This window comes from Vanessa atalanta, chromosome 2, assembly GCF_905147765.1.
Source record: "Vanessa atalanta chromosome 2, ilVanAtal1.2, whole genome shotgun sequence".
Classification (NCBI taxonomy): Eukaryota; Metazoa; Arthropoda; class Insecta; order Lepidoptera; family Nymphalidae; genus Vanessa; species Vanessa atalanta.
Window position 1 is genome coordinate 9,784,797 of NC_061872.1, and position 20,824 is coordinate 9,805,620.

Consider the following 20,824-nt stretch of genomic DNA (forward strand, 5'->3'; position numbering starts at 1 on the left):
AATCCAGGAAGGATAGAAAGCAGTAGAAACTTCTAATTAAATGTTATATCAAAATGTACTTACATTTGTTAATCATTAATTTCCATTTAAATTATATTCCATTTATCAAGTATCTTGTTTAAATACGATAAGAAATAAAATTTATTTCAATATAATCCTTTAAATAAACACAACAAATAAATCTCAATTACTTTATTTTAAAAAGGTATTTCATTTTATGTTTTTGGATTAACATATTCTGCATCCTTATTATGTTAATAAATAATTTCAGGTTTTTTCATTCTTGGAAAGAAATTAATAGGCACCGCTCTACTATCAAAATAATTATCATAATCAATAAGATCGCGTACAACGTATTCGCCATTTACATTTTGCTTGATATTTCGGCGGGCTAAATTTCTCTGAGATTCCGAACATTCTGACACCTTAAAGGCCGGAACGCAGGTTTGATTTGATTCGTCGAAACCAAATAATTCATTACATTCGAAACGTCGTGGTCTACCGTTAATACACGTGTAATATGTGGTGCAACTCGTACGAGATCTGAAAAAAAGACATATTTATAACAGATCCTAATCTACACCTCGCATAAATTTTACCTATATTAAATTTACCTGTAGCTTCTTGGAGTATTCAAATTCGTTGAGCTGTGAAGCTGCTTAGGACATCGAAAATTAAATAATCCTGTAAATTTAAACAAAGTGAAAATAACGTAACGTGAAAGTACCTCATACTGAAAAACTGACAATCGTAAGGTACCATTGTCTAGCGGTAACACAAAATACGGCATTTCTGGCGTTGAATGAATAAAAAAAAGAGAGATTTTATTTTTAGGTATTATACTCGCTTTATAACATATGGACATTTGAATATAGATAGATATTTCAGCAATATGACGGTACCATGAGGTTTCTTAATATGATATTATCAATTTGACGTTCTTTTATTTGTTTTTATGCTGTATTAAAGGGAGAATAGGCTCAACCAGCAGTGGAATATTTAAAAGTACCTGTAAACAAGATAGTATGAAATGATATACTCGTACATACCCTCTGCGTCACATTGAGGCACCGTGTCAGGCCATTCGCATCGATAAGTTGATGAACTGAAAGCGAGACCGTCAGGACACTTGTACTCATAACCGACGCCATTTACACATATTCTATAACTGCTACAGTTATAGCGGTCTACGGTCTTGAAGTATCCATTTTGATTAGGACAATATTCCGTCGGATTTGGTGGTTCTGTAAATTTCTAGATTTGATCAGCACTATAATACCATTAAAATATAGGAAACAACAAGGCAAGCAAAATTGTAATTTGTAATTTTGAAATATAGATTGTGATGTTGCCTGGTAAAAAAAACGAGTCGGTACGTAGAATTACCAAACTCTAAATACTGAAAAGATACACCAAATTCGCGTGGTCAACACGTCCGAGATTAGAAAGAGAAAATTAAAAAAGAAATGGTCGGATAATACATTAAAAAAAAACTGGATGTATATGTTTACTCACGTAATGTGGAGCCTGGATTACATTGGACATCAGCCGGATATACACAAGGTGGATTTGATGTTATGTTGTGTTTGTAGCGCAATCCATCTGGACATTGCTTTTTCTCTGCAATGCCATTCTGTAAACATTTTTGAAGTAAACTATTGTAGAGTCCTTTTCATAAAAGAAGTCCCGCGGTGGATTGTGGAACTAAACAATACTTTCAAATTTGACAGATCGGCCATGTTGTCTTTTGTCGATGTCAATGGTTAGTCAATGTTATCAAGTTCGTTTGTTGTGGTAGATGTTTGTGTTTTTTTAATAAGATTAGTGCGTTATTGGATCTTTCGTGATGCCTAAAGTTGTAAAAAGTTCAGCTCGAGAAATTATATTGAAGGTGAAGGAGTTTTGTGATGCGGAACAAAAGAATAAAGGTATTTTAATACCACTAAACAATGTTCGCAAGAGACTCGCCGCAATGACAGGTTAGTTTTAGGGCTGCCGTACCAATGATTTTTTTGCCGATTTATTGTATTGTTGATATATTACTATTATTTTTGTTTTTAAGATGAATTTATATTAAAAAAAAGAACTTGCAAGTGATATATATTTTTTAATTTTAGTATTTTTATTTGTTCTTAATTTAATTGCAGGCGTGTCCGAAAAAACTGTGACCAGGATAACAAAAGAAGGCATAACAGCAGCGAGTACTTCAAAAAAAATTGTCACACCAGGGAAAAGTCGTCCGCATCCCAAAAAGTTCGACTTGGATGGGTTTGATCTGTGCGCCATACGGGAAAAAATTCACAGTTTTTATATTGTGAGGAAGGAGTTACCGACATTGGTTAAGCTACGTGCCGCATTGAGAAAAGATATAAATTTTCAGGGAAGCATCACAACATTGCATAGAATATTAAATAATATTGGTTTCAAGTATAAGCGATGCCAATCCAAACGTAAAATTCTTATGGAACGCCATGACATAATCGCATGGCGTGCAAGATATTTGGAAAAAATCCGAAGAAATCGCACTGTGGAAAAAAGGCCAATCGTATATTTAGATGAGACCTATATACATAATACATATCATGCAAAAAGTTGTTGGCAAAGTGAGAAGGAGCCGGGACTGATGGTCTCAGAATCTGTAGGGAGTCGCTGGATAATTGCTCATGCAGGGACAGAGAATGGTTTCATAAATGGTGCATTGTTGATGTTCAAATCCCAGTCCAAGTCTTCAGATTATCACGATGACATGAACTCTACAAATTTCCTTAAATGGCTGAAGGAAAAACTGATTCCTAACCTACGTGAAAGGTCTCTTGTGGTAATGGACAACGCTCCTTATCACTGTACACAAATAAACAAAGCGCCTACAATGTCGAGCATCAAAAGTAAGTTGCAAGAGTGGCTGCGAGAAAAGGGTATCTATTTTGAAAACACATGGACAAAAGCTGTTTTGTTTGATCTCGTCAAACAAAATAAAGGTCCACCGACATATGCTGTGGATGAATTATTAAAAGCTCACAACCATGAGGTTTTGAAATTGCCGCCTTATCACTGCGAACTCAACCCGATTGAAAAAATCTGGAGCCTTGTGAAAAGAAAGGTAGCGGATAAAAACGTGTCCCAAGACCCAAAAAACATAACGATTATAACGGAAGATGCTTTTAAGAGTATCTCAGCAGAAGATTGGGCTGCTCAATGCAAACACGTAGAGCATTTGGAAGAGGAATATTTGAAAAATGACAGCCTTATAGATGAAGAAATGGATCGACTCATCATATCCACAGCTAGTGATAGTGAAACAGAATCTGACTCTGTTTCCATTCACTCTTCCGATAGTGATGATGTAACTGATCATAATTATTCAATAAAACTGTAAATTATTTTTGTTTTTTATTCCTTATTTTGTGATATATAAAATCCCGCTTAATATCCCGGAAAATTCTAAATAAATAATCAAATTACATAATCAATATTAATAACAACACTAATAATTCCATCTATTCAATAATTTTCATAAATAACATTTAAAATCCAGTTAATAAAACAAATCCAATTATATAATTAATGAAAATGCAACTTATACAATTAAACAATAAATATAAAATTTAATTAATAAAATACTAAAAAAAAAAATAATTAAACATTTTTTGATATCGTATCTTAATATTCGTAATAGGTATAATATTTTCCCGTAATTAACCCTGGCAACATTATGTCGCGCGAATACAGCGCTGCGTCTGGGGGACTTCTTTCGTGAAAACGAGTATAATTTAACAATTTGTGTTTATTTTTTTTTTACAATGGAACGGAACCTTGTGTGTTTTAGAATTAAATGATGTATTGTAAATACAAAAAACTTCGTTTACACAAAAATACATGACGAATATAATATTAATAATGAAGGATAATTGGATTAAATTTTATTTTATATCCTTTCATTCATTACAAGGATTAGGTCTGGCTATGCATGCAAATAAACTTGGTATTTGTGGAAGTGGACTTTGTGGAAGTTTTAACTACTTTTTTACATTGTTTTATTGAGTCTCTAATCTAAGCGGTTAACCACCTCGGAAAACTTCGTTTTAATTCCATTTAAACAATCATAGGTTTAAAGAAATACTTTAAGAAATTGTATTGGTTTTTATTTAAAAAGAAAGAGATTATTTTTGAAAATGAACAGTAAATATATATTATTTTTACCTGTGCACAAATCGTTTTACAACAATGCACAAACAAAATAATACATTAGAATACAAAGATCTATGCACAAGAAGAAGAAAGCGCGCCTCACCAACCTTAATAATAATCATTATCGGCGTGTTTCACTATGAGAAAGCAACGCTCGTGTGTAAAAGAAAATAAAAATAATAAAATGTCTTCGTGGGATGATGACGAGAGACGACAAAAAAATATAAATTAGGATATGTTTGATAACACAAGCCGTCAATTTAACACGGGGAATTTCCCTTTACAGGGTTGTTTCATCCTGAGAGATTGGAACATCAGATATCAATCAGTTAAACCAAACAAGTCAGTTATTAATTTGATTTTAAAGTTCTTTACTTGACTTTCTTATTTTATGAAATATTTTGCCAAATATTGATGTATCATGACGTTCTTTCGAAACTTACTTTGCATTCAAGGTAACTATCACAGCTTTCTGGAATCGGATATCGTTCATTTTTTTCTGTACATGTCCTTTGGCTTGTTTCGCTTTTGATAGTTTTATTGTCTAAATTATCTGTGTCAGTTCTATCAGATGTAGTAACATTTTCTTTGATATTTACTTTATAATTATTTTCTTCCTCAGAATTCTTATTAGTCAAAGTATGACCTTCTTGATATTCATTACTATCAAAGATAGGCTTTATAACTTTTTCGTAAACTTCACTCAAATTACTGAAATCTTTATCGCCAAAGGAAATTAAAGGGGGCAAATTAAGTTCATTCAATTCTTTTGTTTCTCTTATCCATTCTTGGACAAAAATAATAACCTTAGTGTTTGGAGATGAAGTTAAGTTGAAATTTTGAGCCTTCACGAATGCTGTAATGCAAACAATCATAAAATTGTATATATATTATATAATAATTTAGTAAATATAGAACCTCAAGGACAACGTAGTGTTATATTGGTTATGGATATTTATTAATTTTCGAATGTCGCAGTGGTAGAATTATATGAATGTATTGATCTTTCCCTTGTCGTGACATATGATTCTTGTTTATTGTTTTTTTACCTGGAAATCTGTTTAAATTAAATTCAAACTAGCTGTTGGTTCTGGCATTGCATCGAATTTTATAAAATTAATTTTAAAACAGTTTCGCATAGATATAATATAATTATCATCATCATATAAGCTGAATTGCGTCCATTTTTGGGCTTTCTCCAAGGGTCGGTCTAATAATTTTATTATTATACGATTAATAAGTACATCAAAACCGATTATGCTCAAAAGGAGACTTTATTTGATATTATTTAAAAAGGTGTATCTTTCATTCATTCATTTTTAACAATTTATAAAAAAATTATAACTATACATAGCTTAACATGATTTATTTCTACGTGTTTTAAGATAAATACGTTTCGACATATTCAACTTTGATATTAGTGAATAAGTAACAGGAAAATGTAAAAATAATATCAGAATTATGGCCGCCACTTCAAGGTATCTTGTAAACTTTTAAATATCATCAAAAGTTACATTTGTAATATTAATTCGTGTCTAAAACAAATTTCATATTATTTATAAGAGATGACTATTCAAATTGAGGGGGTTTTCTCTAGATGATTGAATCTGAATTTGTGTTTTGCGTATTATTAATTGCGTAAAAATAACAATTAAAGGTGAACTTGATCTAATCTTGAATATATGTAAGAGTAACTAAACTATACAGTAATCAGGTTGAAATTGTAAAAACAGGTTCACAACGTCCTAATAATACAATGAGTGATACTTACCAAATAAGAAAATACAAGAAAATGACACATTGATAGCCTTCATTGTGAACACAACGTGTTCCTACCAGGACATCACTTCTACTGAACGGCTATGACTAAAAACTTGTTGCGAGCTGTTTTTTAAAAAATGATTAAGATAATGTAGGTATAGTAAATGTCTAAGTGTTAAATCCAGCTGACATATTTTAATATTTTATGCGTAAATTATCGCGGTCGCCTGTATCGAGAGAGGATTATCTGGAGAGTTCGCCTTTAGTCTTGGTTTTTTTTATATTTAGCACTGTGACACCAGGTTCAAAGTGGCTTTATAAGCCTACTTGAATAAGGATATTCTAATTTTGACAGTTGGCAAACCTATTTTATATAAATAATTCAATGCGTATTAATTTATCTCAAATGATTACCTTTTAACATATTCCTAGTAATAATACTAGAATATCCAAAAAATTGATTTCATAATATTAAGTACTTACTTTTATAATCTTCGTGTTGCCCATTGTCATGGACTTCGTCGTCGGCTTAAATACAATTACATATATACGAAATCTTTTACTTACTGGTAACCGACAAATGTTACCAATAAGCGTTAGTGATGTCTTCTATTGGAGGAGGATCATCATGCGTCATAAAAATCCACCAAGTGTGTGTTCACCAACTCGCACTGGTGCAGCGTGGTGGTATAAGCTCAAAAACTTCTCAACGAACCCCTTTTACAAGCGGACAAAGCAACGAGCGTTTTGTGGAGTGAATTAGTAGAAGAATATAATTCAGAGATTTGATGTTATAAGGGTTCTGGTTTTCTTTACTTTCTACTAAAAGAACTTATTTACAAAATCATTTTTTAAACCTAAACCTCAGGATATTAGGTTTTTACAATCCAATGAAGACATTTTTACAAATAATTTAATTCTACTGATTGGTTTATTATTGTTTTCTAAAATAAAAAAGGTGGGACACTGATATCGTTTGTTTTGCACTTTTTAATGTAAATAATGCAATCGATTCAATATAATCGCTTTTGATATGACTGCTTCGACCGACATTGTAAAAAGAATTGACTCGAAGGTAGGCGGCGGCTCAAAGTCGAAATTTAGATTGTTTCATTACAGACGAATGTTTGTCATTCAGTGCGGCGGAACTGTAATGTAATGCTCAAAATCTTATATTGTTACATAATAGGTGACCGCTGCCGGTGAATGACGAGTTTAGGTAAGTTGGAAAACAGATAAACATCACCGAGTGCTTGGTCGGGTGAATATGGTGGATATATTCAAATCGTGCTTTTTTTTATTTTAAAGACTTACCGGAGACTACTTCAGATGTACATATATACGAGTGCGTTATTTTTTTAAAAAAAAGGTATGATGGATCCACTGTTAATTTAATTATCCTTTTTAATGAAAAGTTGCTCATTTTATACAAAAAACTGCATAACCAGATAATTGGCGTGTAAATCTTAAATATTTCTTATATTCATTTTTCTACTCAATGTTGTATAATAAGATCCAGTAATTATTTATCCCTTATCGTAATAGTTAGGGTGACTCCCACGGCATTCCAACGTGCAGAGGTCAAGACTATCGACGCACAAGCTCGGTTTATTTACCCGAGATAGATTCTGACCGATTGAAAAAATTCTAGACTGGCATTGCAGTAACCCGTGCACATAGAAAAGGTCGATAAAAAAAATCGAATTTCAAATGATTTTGTCGTACTATCGTAAGATAATCTTACATACTTAATTATAAAACAATATTCAGTAAAAATTTATCGACTTATTTTTTTCGGCAGTGGAGCGTCAGCTAACAGCGACTTCTATCTTGAAAATTTGTTCTATTGCATTTAAACTCCTCAGGCGTATAAATGTAGGCGCATTTTCAATTTTAATTGTTTATCAACAGGAACCACTCCATAGTCTTTTAGTTGATTAACATAAAAAATTAAAGGTAATAAAAAATAATAAATGTTGTTTTGATTTAACAAAACTCTATTTAAAAAATTTAAACGATTTTTCAACCTTCTTAACTTTTAGAAAAAAAAAACGATGAAGACATTTCATTAGTCATACCGTGCTTTGAATTTAATGCGTGATTAGTATCATAGTCGAAAAAACGGTAACTAATAAATATAGCGTTTATGGGTAAAACCGTATCTCCAGAGCGAATGCGGCGCACGTAATGTGCAGATCAACTTCCTTATCTCTACCGAGCCGCTATCTCATCTGTATTCAAGATCTGTACTGTCTGGAATGTTAGCGTAATTTGGGATTTCGTATCTGTTGATTCCTTTGTTATAAGTTTCGATTTATTTGCCACAATTGCATTGTTTTATAAGTTTCTTGGTGGACCGACTATGTTGAATCTACATTTAGAAATGGCGGTAGCTTTACATTAAATATAGCTTATGGATTAAAATTTTCTAGTTGAATAAACCAAAATTTAGGAACATTTACGTGTATTTTTATTTAATGATGTGGGATTTACCCACACCATTAATTTAGGACTATTAATAATTCCTTAATTAGTTTGAGACATTGCTAGTATTATATGTATATATATTTCAGATCGGTCACTCTTCTTTATGTTTTAACTATCTATTATGACATAAATACTAATTAATAGAGCGTATTTTAGCATCTATGACAAAAACGCCGGAACGAATTGACAAAATATGTCAAAAGATCAAATATTTATTTTCGTTACATTTGTTATATTTTACCGCAATTCACATATTATATCAATGATATCAAGAAATCGGGCTGTACTTAGCACGAGAATATATTTATATAACACACATTTTGTAGCTGATGAGTCAGTGTGTGAAAATGTTCGACTCAAGAAAACGTTTGAAGTTTTGAAGCTGATTAATGAAAATAGTAATAAGATACATTATGAAGCTAAAAATGATGATGACAAAACTGGTGAAGATAAAGTCGAAACAAATGAACAAGAATCAAAAACGTTAAACGATAAAAATGTAAATGAAACAGAAAAATCAACATCGCAAGCAGACGAAGAGGACACAACTCAAAAAAGTAGAATTCCAACGTATGACGAATTTGCTAGATTCAAAGATTCCAGTCGACCACCAGACAGTCATTATTTCCCTTCCACTAGGTCTAGAAGTAAAGGAATAACAAATTTAAATGTAAATGAACTGTTTCTATATGGCATGTTATTTATTCATTTACACATCTAAAGATGTATTTGTGATGTCTTAGGTTTATAATTTTTTCTGACATTATTTCATGTGATTCAAAAACATTTTTTCACAATAAATAGACACATCGGACTTTCTAGAAGCTAAATTAATCCATTAAAGATTTAAGTGTCATTATTCAGTGTGGTTTGAACCTTGGAGTGGATAATAATATATTTAAAAAAAAAACAGTTGGTTCAACCTCCAGTAACGTATTTTTCATCAATATGATCACAATTGCGACATATTAAAAATGAAAGGAAAATGCCGTAAAGACTGGACTTCATGGAATTCTATGCGTTAGCTCCTTGTTCACGTCGTTGTCCATCTATGTTTTAACGATTGGGTTGAAAGCACATATGCTTTTGTTTAAATATTAAACGGTTATTAAAAAATGCAAATTAATTTCAAATTATTTATTTCCAATTATATGTTACCTGTAGATTTTTATGAAAAAAAAATTTCGCATACAAGGTAAAATTCTTAGACCCATAGTTATATAACTAGTACATGTCGATAAATACATTTTAATAAATGATCACATTGAGACTGTATATAGGTTATTGCACTTAATCTATAAGGCGTATTAGCCTTTCAAGTGAAAACTCACCACATGCGTTAACCAAAACCAAACCCCTAATAAAAGCTATATAGAATACATTATACAGTATAATCACGGATAGCACATACACCTTAGCAGTAATTGAGATAAATCATTGCCTTAATTAAATAAGTCGACTAAACCGCGCACGAGAACATACACTAAAGATGACACAAGTACTAATTTAATTAATACATCTATCACATTAGCCGAAACTAAATTTAATCAATATGAACAGGTTCTTTTTTTAATTTTTAATTTATTTTTAATAAATGTGACGTCATCATATTTTTTTTCCTAAACGTATTTTTTTTAAGAAATCTTGAGTCAGAACTGTCAATGCGAACTGTAGAGATACACGAACATCATAATTCGTCAGTAGTTGTTATTTTCCTAGATATTAATTTTAATCGCATATCCAAAGCATAACTGCTGGATATTTTTTTCGATTTGGACCACTCGATTTATCTTAAGATTTTTTTGTAAACTAGTAATTCTGCACATTAGTCTAACTGGAGTTTAATTAACTAATCTAAAACTAAAACTTAATCATATATTTCGAACGTGGTGAGTTTTATCACTATAAATTATAATTATCACCAGTACCGTAAGGCCCGTCGTCTTAATAAAACATTACAACAATATTAGGCTGTATATAAACTTCGAATAGACATATCAAAGTCGCCTATTGCCTACATTGTATTATCAGGCATAGCCGTACAACAGTATACATTAAATGTTGACTTACATGGATTTACATATTTGGAACCACGTTGTAAGCTTATACAGTGACTTATATTATAAAAATGGTTATTTATGTATCTAATAGTAACTAATAATTAAATATCGTTTAAGATAAAATGCATTTCAGGAATCGTTCATACGTTGAAACGTCAATTGAAACGGACTTGTAAATGTTAAAAAATAAAAGTCACTTAAAATTAACAATATTAGAAATTATTTTTATATTATTAATTTCTATAATCAAGCTAAGGAATAAGTATAAGTAGAAAATCAAAGAAATTAAAATCATTTTAAATAATATGTAAGATAAACTAGTGTTCGTAGAGAAAGCACTTAAATATGACAGTCAAGTGCGTTCTTTACTTGCACCAAATCAATTATAAAGCGACTTAATACAAAATATATACAGCATTTAACTTACATTATTTAATTTTCATCTTTCACACAAATTTCATATAGGCCTCGTGTAGGAAGAACAGTCTAGGAAATTCGGTTTTATATTTTATTTTGAAATCGGTATAGCGTTTTACTAATACGAATACACAGATACAAAATACAAATTTAGTAATATAAACTTACAGGCACTGTGTTACTAGCTTTACAAGTCATAGTGACACGGATTCGAGAGTTACTGAGTTATGTCTAAATTTATTTTAAATACAAATAATAGTTTGATATGTTTCGTTCCGAGTCGACACAATCAGTAAAGTTCTAGAAAATTCAGGCGGATAAACACACCCATAGTACGTTGTGTACGCACGTCTTGATTTTTAATTGGGTCGTTTAACATTTGGATGTCATATTACAATGCACAGCCATTCCGCGTTCCGAAAAGAGTTTTGAGTTGTGGCATTATAACAGACTTTATGAATAACGATTGTTTACCAGCGATTTTGTCTCTCTTCTCGTTCTTCACGTAGTGCTTTATGCCGGGTTTGTGTATTAGGAAAGCATTGTTCAATATCATAAAGTCGTAATCTTTGACGCAGAGAATGTAACCCTGTAAAATTAAAAAGGTTAGTGTTTATATTGTTTTTCGCTTTAGTTTTACAATAAAGTATTTAAATATGGAACAAAGGATTTCTTTATATTTTTATAAATATCAGCGTGCTTTGGGTTTTGCGTGCGTGCTGAATGCTTTTATCAGTAAAGGAAAACAATGTGAGAAATCATATTATATGTATTGGATGATTATTGTTAATTAAATTCTAATGGGGTGCATCGTATATATATTTTTTTTCTTTGTGATAATATTACCTGTGTCATTTTATCTTTTTTCCCTTCCCAACTAAGTCGTTCATCGTAGTAAGGATCTTGGTGTGTTCCAATGAAGATTGGTTCCCAGTGCACGAACTTCCCGCGCCGTTTGCCGACATGGAATACGTCCATTTCTACAAAAAAAAAACAAGCTTACTGTTTTGGGTGTATGTAAATGCCTCATAACTTTATTTATGCAATTATAATTTGCTGCATAATACCTCGCCTTACCCATTATAATTTATATACATATTTAAAAAAAAAATACTGAAGAGAGTCGTTTCATAATGCTCGTTTATTTAATAAAGAGAAATATTTGCGATTAAAAGGTCATCGATTGCATCAAATAATATTTTATGTAATATTAGCAGTAGCTTATGAAAGTTTGCTTTTTTGCAAATTGGCGTAAGAATGGGGCCGTCCAGCGCGTAAGACGCGGTCATTGAACCATAATACGCAATTAGAATGCCCCATACGACCACGCCATGCTCTTTACGGCATAAATAGCTCACGACCGACAACACGAGATTAATTGCCGATGCATCGTAATTAGTCACACGAAAACGAGATCGACCCCGATTCACATTGTATGAAAAATGACCGAATTTTATGACATATTACTATACAACCGTGTCAACTATTCGCATGTACGTTAAGTCGCGACCGTTTTAAAAGCAATTACTTATTTGAAATCGTGATGAACCGCTACTTTAGCGAAAAAATTAAAATAAAACGGCGAACAGAGTATATTAATATCTACTTATCGGAGTTATATTTTAATCCATTATTTTCGTGCTTATTGATATATAAGGCTTGAACATAATTTAGTTTAGCTTCGAATTTATTATAAAAATAAAATATATAATAAATGAAAATTTCGATGTTCTGTTTATATTAGTAGTATACTTACGATTAGTTTCCGGTGCGTTCATCCATTGCTGCCCCTGGGGTATGTTATGACAGTTGGGGCAGACGAATTTATGAAACGGTATCGCGGTCTTGTTTGTTAACATCCCTTGCAGCTCGTTTTTCGTCGAAGGCACCTGGAATTTAAGGATTTTAATTAGCAACTTCATTGAAGATTATATAATAAACGTATTATTCTTTAAAATACCATAATTTAGGGAGTCATTAGTAGTAAACAAATTGAAGAAAAAACGAACTAAATTATACAAAAAAATATTATTTTAAGAAAAAAATTAAGGAATTTAATAGTTTTATAATTAAAGAAAAAAAAAGCAGAAGGAAGTGCGAACTTACTTGTGCTTTGGCACCGACTTCAAATATGCTTATTGGGAAGACTCTAGGCCTAGTGGAAGTGCTTAATGGTTTAGCGTTTCTGGCAATCATATTTAGGAACCTGGGTACTAAATTAGGACTAGGATATAGCTCTATATCGGAAGGCAGTATAAAATGAGTAACTGCAGCCTCTCTAGCGATGTTACGAGCAACATTCACTGGATACAAGAGGCTTTTTGCCTTCATATACGTCGAGTTAGCGTTGACGTCGTATGGCGGCTTCGCTGTGCAGTTGTACGGGGTTTGGAGGAAGCTGTCAGGGTTTGGTATCTGCAATGAGGAAAAACATTATATAGATTAGATATTTTACAAGTAAAAGTAAGAAATGTCCTACAGTTTGGCTAACACCTCTCCTTTTTGAGGAGTCAGGTTATTTCACCACGCTAATTTCTATCCGAAATTATCGCTGAATGTTTGTTCTGAGAGAGCATTAGAGTGCAAAAAGTGTATCTTTGATTATATAATCGATAATGTGCATGAACCACTTGAATGCGTTGTCATTAACATTGACAAACCAACAACTATCAACTGATAGGAATCAACAACATTTTATGGTGTATTGATTATTTTATACATGTAAATGAAAAAACTGATATTGAAGATGCCTGATAAACATTTCATTCATTGGCTACGTTTTCGCCTTGAGCACTAATTTGTTAATTTTTATAACATTTGTATAGCGCGATTATAAAAATTTGCATAGCAATAAATAAGATTGAACATTATTTATATATTTAAATTTGTAGCTCAATTATTTTCCTTGAGTTGGTTGTTAATTAACTTGCATACTTAATTAACTAAAACTAAATACATTTTATTTAGATAAAATAGCCATTGTTCGTTATAATCGCTTTCATTGTGTTGCTTTGGAAGTAGCTATAGTTGATACAACTTCATATGATTGTTACAACGAAAACTAGGGGCAAGCTAATGTAAAAAAAAAAGATATTTTTATGTAGTAGGTAGGTGGTCAGAAAAATGGACCAGTTAATGGCAACCTATCACCACAAGTTGTAAGAAATAAAAAAAAATCCTTACATTACACCAACATGCTAAAAGCCTTGAGAGTTAAGATGTTATGTCCCTTGTGCCTGTAGTCACCCTTCAAACCGGAACATCTGATGAGTTTGGTGGTACCTACCCAGACATGCTTGCACACAGCCCTACCACCAATTAAGTAATTTTTCTGTCTGTTTAGAGTCTATCTATATAAGTACACACTTATGCACAATATCTTCTATGCAGTTGACTATGCCGTTTAGAGAGTCCTAGTAAGAATCGGTCAAGAGAACTTAATCTCAACTAGTGATTTAAAGGCAGGCTGGATACCACAAGCTGTCCGACCAAGCATGCTCGAAATTTAGACTGTGCACATACTTGACGCGCTACTACTTTAGTTTCTGTTCCTGTAATTGAGCAGTTATACAAACACTTCTAGAACAGTTAATCGTGTCTTTAAAAAAAAAATGTTTTGTTAAAATCGTTTTGTGATGTGCAGGTATGGCTTGGGTGACTTTATCGTATGTATAAAATAGATGACACGCTACGTTTTCGTAATATCTAATTAACATCGGTATCTAGGCTACTCTAAATCAACCTCAACCTTATTTCAAGGTATTCGAAACACGGAATTCGTCTTTTATCTAATTTAATTTTTTACGAACATAATATTCTAACACGTCTTTTTTAATTTGTTGATTGATCGTGTCTGTGTTATTGCGATATTTATTTTGACTTAACTCCTTCTATCCTTTGTAATTTACTGGGCACCGACTATGAGTTAAATCAATATATTTCGAAATTTAGCAACTCCATGTTGTGTCTCGATAGCGCGTATGTTCATATTTATTAGAATTATCTATTCAAATCATTGTAAATAAGTTATATTTTAAACTCTTTATTACAATTTTTATGCTATATTTTAAATCATATAATCTTACTGCTAATCGATTATTATAAGTAATTATAGCTTAGCTTGATAAAGAACGAGCAAAACGGGTTATTATCTAAAATAACGAATTAAAATTGCTTTCACAAGCATGCAACGAAATGTATGCGTGAATTTTATTAATATACGTTGTAATATTTATAGCCGCCTTTTGGAAGTATCAACAACTTTTTCTTTTCACTTGGACTGTGTTCTGCTGTCATAATAGTATGTTGATAAAATAACTACTACTATTTGGTCTAACTAAAACTAATTCGTCTATTATTTTAAACTAAAACATATTAGAGACATGCTTGGTGGTATAATAGGTGGTAGGGCTTTGTGCAAGCTCGTCTTCGAAGTTACCACCCACTAATCAGGTAACCAAGTGCCACCAAGCAACAAAACTTGGTATTGTTGTATTCTGGTTTGAAGGGTGAGTGACCCAGTGTAACTACAGGCAAGGGTCATAACATCTTAGTTCCCAAGGTAGGTGCTTTTTCATGTGCTTAATTTGTTTATACATGTGTCTAATTTCAACGAAATTCCACCACATGTGTATCCACCAACCCGCATTTGAGCAGCGTCTTGCAATATGCTGCAAAACTTCTCCTCAAAGGGAGAGGAGGGCTTAGGATATTTACAGGCTGTTGATGTATGTAAGCTGACTGTCTAGTCAGACGGTTAAAGATTCCAATTTTGTTGTTTAAACTCATACATAACTTGGTTAAATAATTCTGACTGTTATTCCAACTATATCTTAAGATAGCATTATAATTACTTACCGAACTGGGTAAATTTTTATGGGAGAAGAAAACGTGGAACGTAACGTATTGCTTGATGAGTTCGTTACCGAGACAATCGCGCAAGTATCTGATGCTGTTCACAGTAGGGCCCATATCGGCCCCGGGCGCGTGAATAGCAAGACTCACTGGAGCCATCCATCTGAAATCAAAAATGAAGTTATAAAAAACTGATGCAAGCATTATTGGAAATACAACGGCAGTGATAAATATATTTTGGTAAGGGTTTTTTTTAATAAGAATCAAAAGTGTTATTGCTATGTCTATCGTACTCATTATCTTCGACAGCCTCGTTGGTGTAGTAAGTAGCTTGCTTTTAAGGTTTCAGATCCCGAAGTGCTATCTTCAAAACTCAAGACAAGCCTATAAAAAAATGGGATTTTACTATCGATAAATTCTTAGTAGTTTAGAAGTTTAAGCTTAAGCTTGATGGAAGGATTGAACCTGCCATTGGATTATGAGTGAGATAATAGCACTAATGCATTATGCATTTAAGTTTTGGCCCACTTGGTTACTATCATATGTCGTGCGCAATTGACTACCAGTGACCTTGAAAATGATCGTGACCAAAACCGGTCAGTGAGGACATCATAATCAAAATGGTTCGATAAAATTATATTGTCTGACGGACAGACTTCAAACCGAAACACAGTAGAGTACATTGCTGTTTCAGTTTTAGTATTCGCCTGCAGAATGTAAACCAACCATGATACAACAAAATATTTAAATTGTTCTCAAATATAAACTACTAACTAGCTTAGCGGAATGAATTGTCGTGACTGAAAAATAATCAATTTTATTTTAATCAATATAATGTTGTCAGTCCCAAGCGAATGGTTCGCGTGTCGAACGACATTTACGCCTGTTTTAGGTCGCTTGAACATCGCCAACACTAACTACGCCTACAAATCTATCTGATTAGTTACTTAAGTTCCACCAATGTTGGATAAAATGTTGGTCATTGGATAACATTATTACATTGTGTTATCGATGCGGTTAAATCGATATATTATCGTACAATGTATAAGAGATCAATTTATATTTATTTGTAATATTATTTGTAAAAAACATTAAACAAAGTTAACTAATTTCAGCTCGCGGCTTACCCAAAAGATAGTCTTTTAACCACGTACTTTTATACGTGGTTGTGGAGTTAAGACGTAAGGCGTAACAAACATTTAAATATTTTTTACATGTAGAGTATTAGTTAGAATGAATAGAACTAAATATAACTTATACGACTTTGTATTCAACGTCCCTGATTTTAATGATTTTTTTTTCTTATAAATAAGTAAAAAAAATCCGTAAAAATATTAAGAGACGTTTACGAAGAAACATACATTAAGATTCCAATGATAGACAGGAAATTACTGCAAAGGTAAATTAATGTTTATATTAAAATCTTTAGCGGTTATTTAGTACTCTTTAATTAAGGTACGATGTCGTTAAGTCGTTCGGACTTAAAGCAATTATCGAATAATTCATAGACTTATAAGTATATATTTATTTCTTTAAAATTGACGGATGTGAACCAGTTATTTTACGTATTAGGAATTTTATGTTACAAGCTTGTAGTTCGCAATAAATAAGAACTTAACTAAATATATAGGTCCATGTAATTATAAGATACATATTTAAATATTTTCTATGTCAATAGAAACTAATTTTGCGTAAATCGTTCATTTTAAAGCGCTTAGTTGATTGTAGGCTTGATATGGCCATAAAACCGTCAAATGCTTTTATAAATCGTGGGTCAGCCATAAAAGGGAGTAAGGTGTCTTTGGGTTTTCAGGTCACGATATATGAAAGTCACGGCTTCGTAGTTCAATTCAGAACCATTTTTTACGAAAACGTATAAATCAAAATTTTTAATTATAATTAAAAAACTCTAAGTCATGAATAGTATACTATATAAACCGGTTTTATAGTATCGTTAGCAGTAAGTTACTCTACCCACCCTCCTGGCTCCATCGTCAGTTTAACCCAATTATTAATATAATTACATTAAAATGGATCTAACTTGCAGTCTCCTGTCGATACGACAGTTTGAAGTACGTTTATTAGTTCGAAGTGTAGTTATTATAAAGCGTGAAATAAATAATGCCCGTCGAATTAGACTCCTTTGATTTTATGAGTGAGGTGATCTTCCAATTAAAATTTGTTTCCTAAAGATATTAACCAACCTGCCACTTAGTTTCAAACGTTTATTTATGCGTTAAGGTTTAAAACGTTCGCGCCGTAAAGCGTATTCTTCTTTATGTGATTTGACGCAATTACTCTCATAATTTAGTATCGTCATAAAACGCATCTTTGCTAATTGTCATAATTACATTGATTAGAATAATTTAAAGATATTTTGCTAAGATTTATTGTATTGGAAATAGTTATAGTATATACTTCAATGGTTAAATCATTACAGCGACAATTGCCTTATATTTTGTTAGTCATTATTATAATTACGAGCTACCCGTTCCGGATTTGCAAAGGTAGAATTAAGGGTATAAGTTTTCATAAAACGACAATAGTTTATACAAAGAAAATTCCCTATTTTTTGAACTAGCAAAATTCTCGGATGTATTCAGAACTAGCCAAAGTTTCGTCACAATCGGATGAATATGATTTAGGAACACATATAGGACAAACATGCAAAATTCATTCTTATTTATATAATTAGTATCAAAGACAATGTTTCTTAGTTTGTTCCGTACGAGATCCTCACACATTTACCTGATTGCGACTTTTATGTTGTACTACGTGTATTTGTGTAGAGTACTATCGACGTACAAGAGCCGGATAATTACTTATATATTTATTTAAAGTGACATTGTAACACACGTTGCGTATTAGCAAGTTATAATATAATAATCCAGGCACGAAGTATTGTTTTATTATATTTTGTTTTATGTTAATTCATCATACAGTTAACAATGTCTTTACGCGTATTGCGTTAGTAATCGTTTTATTGTAATTTGAAAAGTTCGATTGCTTTTCCTGTTTAAATATTTGGCGCAACAATCGTTGAATAATTGCATACGAACCTTTTTTATCGCTGGATAATACTTTTATATTATACCTAATATGTCTCTTGTTTGTAGGATTTTTGACTACCTACTAAAACTGATATGCTCATTTTAACAGTATATTTTTATTATTTACCGAATTTCTTTTATTATTAATATTTAAATATTTTGTTGCAATCGGTTCCTTATATTAATATATGTTGTACTTATTAAAAATATATAATTAACGTATATACGTACAATTCGAAATTTCCTCAGTTGAAATTTTATAAGATTGAATAAATTAACAACGAGAAGACAGTGTAGCTACTTTTGTTTTTTTTTTTTTTAAATAAACGAATCCTAAAAGTGCGCCAAAATGTGCGATTGAACTATTGATTTCGCTTTTGGCTCTATGTGAGATGACTGCTGTTTTTTAATTCGGTTGTTGTTAGTTCTCATTCGTTATAGATTAATCTGTTTTATAAAGCTTGTTTAAAATTTCGTTATTAAACAATTATTTCCGCCTCGTTTTAATGTCGATTCTCAATATAATATATGATTTTACTATTAATCGAAGACAAACATTTTTCGTATCGTATATAAACATTTTAATTAAAAATTACACTAAAGCATAAGTAAATGTAAAATGAAAATGAAAATCCTTTTTATATTACCTACTTGTGCTAAAAGTTCAATATTGTTTATGAGATGAAGTAATAATTAAAACAAAAAAATATATATAAATGATGCTTCTCATATTACGTTTCAAAGTTCAGTAGCTTGACTATTGAATCGAGTTTGTTTATACATGAATGTGTACCTGTTTCTAATTATTATTAGCAGTCAACAGCAGGTGGGGAGTCGACTAGACGTCGCTATAGCTGTCTATAACGCATTTAGGGTACGCTGTGGGTTCTAGCTGTTAGATCAATAATCCACACCTAGTTAATTTCTTTTGGACGAGGACTTACTCTTTAGAAGCGCACGTATTTGTTCGTTTATTTCGTAATAATTCAAAATATTATTTAAAAAAAATGTGTATAGGCACTTTTGTGTTTTGAATTTTTATCTATAGTTAAACAAATACGTGCAAATAGGTTTCTATGTCATGACATAATTGTCATTTTATTATTTTTTAATTTTCTTCGTTAAAATTAATGAATATTTGTGTCTATCGAAATTATTAGATTTATTGCTTCGTTTTTTCTATGATTGTAATGTTTAAAAATAATTTTGTTGATAACCCTGTGTGATATTGATACAGAGTAATTGACGTAATGAACTTACTGTACTAGTTTGCAATTACCAAGGGCGTTCATCATTAAAATTTATTTCACATCTTTGTTTAAGTTGTCATTGTGTGTGTTAATCACGTGGATTATATAATTAATAATTAGCCACAGATAAAATAAAAATATATAATACTTTTTGGTCAAACGTAATTTAGATAATATATTATCTGCATCCGGTGATTTAAATTTTGATTATACAATCGCTATATACATATATACATACAAGCTCAGGGCCGGATTAACTATGACGGAACCCCAGGCAATGCACTTCTCAGGGCGCTTTTATCCTATTCTAGCTTCTTCATATATATTTTTTTTAAGACAACAAATATATTAATCATTAAAAAAATTTGTTCTGTCAGTAATTGCCTATACTACCTAAAGGATAAACTGACGCTGTGCTCATTTTGGATACGAATATGTTGCGTAAAACTGACACAGTACCATCGACGTATCTTTATCAAAGACGTAATCATTAAACGTGCAATTTATTCCTTTTTAATTAAATGTGATTCTGTTTTTGTTTGTTCGGTCAGGCGTGTAAATTTTTCAGCTTTATTTTCTTAATAAATAGAATTCTTCGGAGATACAATTTTGCCGTTCAATTTGCAGCGAATCTGCAGAAATATTTTAAACACTCACATCAGAAAATATTTTCTATTCGATTACAAGAGATGCTGTACATAACATTGACATTGTGTAAAATCTCAAAAAGATAATCATTAATCATAATTTAATTTAC

General features: G+C 31.5%; 2 protein-coding genes across 2 annotated transcripts in view; both read right to left on the reverse strand.

The window, feature by feature from the left end:
- Positions 1–205: 205 nt before the first annotated feature.
- LOC125070651 (protein obstructor-E-like) lies at positions 206–8,982 on the reverse strand. Its single transcript, XM_047680601.1, has 7 exons — positions 8,972–8,982; positions 5,960–6,034; positions 4,632–5,044; positions 1,516–1,633; positions 1,050–1,244; positions 615–684; positions 206–543 (listed from the first exon to the last, which is right to left on the reverse strand). Exons 2-7 carry the CDS (start codon positions 6,000–6,002, stop codon positions 255–257), a joined length of 1,128 nt encoding a protein of 375 aa, XP_047536557.1. The 5' UTR covers positions 6,003–6,034; positions 8,972–8,982; the 3' UTR covers positions 206–254.
- Positions 8,983–9,582: 600 nt separating this feature from the next.
- Positions 9,583–20,824, reverse strand: part of LOC125070923 (beta-1,4-glucuronyltransferase 1) — a 55,734-nt gene continuing 44,492 nt past the window's right edge. The window contains exons 3-7 of the mRNA XM_047680945.1: positions 15,771–15,930; positions 13,020–13,328; positions 12,670–12,802; positions 11,760–11,893; positions 9,583–11,502 (exon numbers count right to left, since the gene is read on the reverse strand). Coding sequence (XP_047536901.1) covers positions 11,305–11,502; positions 11,760–11,893; positions 12,670–12,802; positions 13,020–13,328; positions 15,771–15,930 — 934 coding nt within the window. The 3' untranslated portion in view covers positions 9,583–11,304. The remainder of the gene's footprint in view (positions 11,503–11,759; positions 11,894–12,669; positions 12,803–13,019; positions 13,329–15,770; positions 15,931–20,824) is intronic.

Coding starts and splice junctions, on each gene's coding strand:
- LOC125070651 (XM_047680601.1), bottom strand. CDS start 6,002: ATGAAGGCTATCAATGTGTCATTTTCTTGTATTTTCTTATTTG. Junction 5,045..5,959: donor TTCTTGTATTTTCTTATTTG/GTAAGTATCACT, acceptor TTTGCATTACAG/CATTCGTGAAGGCTCAAAAT. Junction 544..614: donor AATACTCCAAGAAGCTACAG/GTAAATTTAATA, acceptor TCTTTTTTTCAG/ATCTCGTACGAGTTGCACCA.